Raw genomic sequence first — 3,400 nt, forward strand, 5'->3', positions numbered from 1 at the left:
ACCCCATGCACCCAACACCCCTCTGTGACCCCATGCACCCAACACCCCTCTGTGTCCCCAGGCACCCAACGCCCCTCTGTGACCCCACACACCCAACGCCCCTCTGTGACCCCACGCACCCAACGCCCCTCTGTGACCCCACACACCCAATACCTCTCTGTGTCCCCACGCACCCAACACCCCATGCCCTGCCCTGTGCTGGGCTCCCCACCCTGGCCTCCCCAGCACCACTGGGTGCCTCAGCACACCCAGGCATCCTGCTGGTCCTGTCCCCGTGTCCCTGACGCTGCGGGTGCTGGGGCAGCCACTGAGCACGTCAGCTGCCCCGGACATGGGTGCTCTTCTAAGGGCAGCAAGGGCAGCTGAGCCTGGGTGCCTCGGGGGTTCCCAGCGAGCTCTCGCCTTGCCATGAAGCAGAAATTTGGGCATGCAGAGAGTTTCAGAGGTGCAGCCGCAGTGGGTGTAGCTGTGCCTCCCAGCCCCGGGCTCAGAGGCAAGGTGACAAGGGGACGTGGGTCCCGCTGCCCCCTCGGCAGCTTCTCAGCTGACTCCTCTGCAGGTACCTGGTGTGCTCGGGGCAGGCTGAGCTGTGGGACTGGACCACCAGCATCCTCAAGGCTCAGGTGGGTGCTGCTGGGCTGGGCTGGGAGGGGGCTGGCATGGCAGCCCGGCATGACCCCCCCTGTCCCTGCCCTGTCCCTGTGCACAGCACGACGACCTGCGCCCTGTGATCATGCGCCGGCGCTCCTCCTCCGACCTCGCCAAGCAGAAGTTCGGCACCATGCCGCTGGTGCCACTGCACGGGGACAGCACCGACGCCACCATGCTCTCCGCCAACCAGACCCTGGTAAAGCCCCCGCAGCCACCCCCGCCCACGGGTGCTCCTGCACCCATCCAGGTCCATGCACCCGACCCAAGGCCACGCGCCCAGGGGCCCGGCGGGGGGTGCGCAACGCCTGGCGCCGATGGATGCTTTTGGGGGGTGTCCCTGTGCTTGGCGGTGTGTGCGTGCTGCGTGCTGTGCTCGTGTCCGTGGCAGCTCTCCGTGCGTGCAGGGCCCTGCGAGGGCACGTGGGGTCCTGCAAGGGCACGTGGGGTCCTGCACCCTGCTGCCCATCGTCTACCTGCCGAGGCATCCGTGACCCTGCTCCGTGCTATCATGTGCTTACCTCTGCCCATCTCCTCTGTTTCTAGCGCCGCCTGCACACGCGAAGGACTTTGTCCATGTTCTTTGTAAGTACCTGCACGCGTGGAGTGCCTCCGTTGCTGGCTTGCACCGTGCCTCCTGTCTACGGCCGCGAGGCCTCGCCTGCAGCATCCCGCCTGCGCTCAGGGACGCGCCGGGGCCATCCCGCCCGTGCTGTGTGGCAGAGGAGGGGGTGCCCATTGATCTGCGCGCCCTGTCCTCGGGGATGGGGGTCCCTGCACAGTCCCGGTCTGTGCAAGCAAGACCACAACAGCTCAGCCCAGCTCCCAGAGCCTCTCCCGTTGGGTGCGCATTGCCCAGAGGGGATCAACATAAGAAATGCAAGGAAACAGGTCTGGGTCCTCCTCGCCACCAGGTTATTTCGGTCTGGCTGGACCTCACCTCCCCTGGCTTTGCGCGCTGCGTGGGCATCCGTCTGCCCTCCCCGCCCCAGACCACCTCTGCCAAGGGATGCTGGGCTGGTGCCGCACTCACGCTCTGTCGGGACAAAAGCACTCACCCTCCGCTGGTGACGGGGGAAGAAAGGGCAGCAGTGCCTGAGTCAAGAGACCTGATGGAGGGTGGGGGCCCCGCGGGCATCAGCCCCACGGTGAGGGGGCAAGGCTCAGTGCCCGAGCGCAGGGAGGGCAGGGTGAGGGGGATGGAGGGATGTGGCTGAGCAGTGCAGGCAGTGCCCCTCACCCCCTCCTCTGCCCTCCCACAGCCCATGAAGATGCACCAGGACTCCCTGGAGGAGCAGCAGGAGAAGGAGGCGGACGCCGACCCTGTCTACGAGGAGGTGGGCAACTTCCCTGAGCTGGCCGGCCTGGACCTGGGGCGGGGGCTGCTGGCAGACCTGTCGGCTGTGCCCCCTGTGGAGAGGTCCAAGAAGCTGGCCCCGTTCCCCGAGCAGCCCCCGGCCACGGCGCTGCGCTCCTTGCTGCCCTCCACTCCAGCCCAGAGGGTGGCCGGTCCCTCCGTCACCAAAGCCCTGTCCCTGGAAAGGGGCTTGAACCTGGAGAGCGACAAAGCTCCAGCCCAGGGGCTCAGACCCACCAAAACGGCCTCTCTGGAGAGGAACGTGGAGCATTCCCTGGCCGGGGACTGGGAGGAGGAAGCCATGCCAGGGAGCAGCCCCGGCAAGGAGACATCCCTGGAGTTCTCCAGGAAGCGGAACATGCAGCCTCCCTCGCGCGTCAGTGACAAACTCATCCAGGAACTCAGCAGCGTCATCCTCAGGAAGACCGAGGGCCAGGCACCGGGGCCAGGCCAGCCGGTGACGTGACCCACCGTGCCAATGGGGCGGCCGCCAACCTGGGGGTCATGTCGTGCCTGCTGGCAGCGAAGATGGATATGCCACACTCCCACACCGTGGAGCCCTCCTCTTCCTCCTCCTCCTGACCCTGGAGCTGGGCTGGGAGCGGGATCCAGTGGGGACCAGGGGACTAGTGGGGACTGGGATGCTGGGGGCGTGGTACCCCCTCTTTGGGGATGCTGCCACACGTGCCCTGGCTAGTGGGTGGCACGTCTGCCATCAGGCCCAGTGCCACGGGAAGCAAGTAAAAGGGAAAATCAAAGCCTGCCCACATGTTTCGGCAGCACGGCAGGGTGGCAAGCCGGGGGGCATGTGCGGTGCCTGCCAGAACAGGGCAACGCAGCACAATGTCCCGTCCCCAGCGCTGGGCCTGTGAGGCAGGGACAGGGCACCCAAGCCATCCCTGTGTCCCTTCTTGCATCTACCATGGCATGTTTTGGAGGGGGGGTCACCAGGAGCAGGGCTGTCCGTGTGTGCCCGGTGCGTAGTCCTGGCGATGGAGGACAGCTCCTGCTCAGCGGGGGTATTTATGCCTGTTCCTTCCACCAGCAGGGAGAAATAAAGGTTTATTTGTACTCTGGAGGGTTTGGTGACTGCAAGGAGGAGCAGTGAGGGACGCCGCGGTCTGGCAGGCGGGGAGCTGGGGGTGCCAGGGCCAGGCACCCATCAGGGGACCTGTGGGATGGGGGCAGCGCTGGCAGCGTCGGAGGAACTGCAAACCTGGGGTGAAGTCCCAGCGAACCTCAGATCCGGGGTGGGATTTTCTACCCAAGTCTGCTGCCAGCCTGGGACAGCGTGGGCCTTGGTGCTGGGCACCAAGCTGCAAGGACCCCCCCGGGCAGGGGGACACAGCCTGGCACCCCCCAGCCCTGCCTACAGCTGGCTCTGCTCACTGGAAC

General features: G+C 66.4%; 1 protein-coding gene across 1 annotated transcript in view; it reads left to right on the forward strand.

Annotated features, from left to right (window-relative positions):
- Positions 1–2,839, forward strand: part of ARAP3 (ArfGAP with RhoGAP domain, ankyrin repeat and PH domain 3) — a gene marked incomplete at its 5' end in the record, with an annotated part of 19,472 nt that extends 16,633 nt beyond the window's left edge. The window contains 4 exons of the mRNA XM_035889133.1: positions 560–623; positions 710–847; positions 1,195–1,233; positions 1,911–2,839. Coding sequence (XP_035745026.1) covers positions 560–623; positions 710–847; positions 1,195–1,233; positions 1,911–2,471 — 802 coding nt within the window. The remainder of the gene's footprint in view (positions 1–559; positions 624–709; positions 848–1,194; positions 1,234–1,910) is intronic.
- Between the last annotated feature and the right edge of the window lie 561 nt (positions 2,840–3,400).

This window comes from Egretta garzetta, unplaced genomic scaffold, assembly GCF_000687185.1.
Source record: "Egretta garzetta isolate BGI_Z169 unplaced genomic scaffold, ASM68718v1 scaffold60, whole genome shotgun sequence".
Classification (NCBI taxonomy): domain Eukaryota; kingdom Metazoa; phylum Chordata; class Aves; order Pelecaniformes; family Ardeidae; genus Egretta; species Egretta garzetta.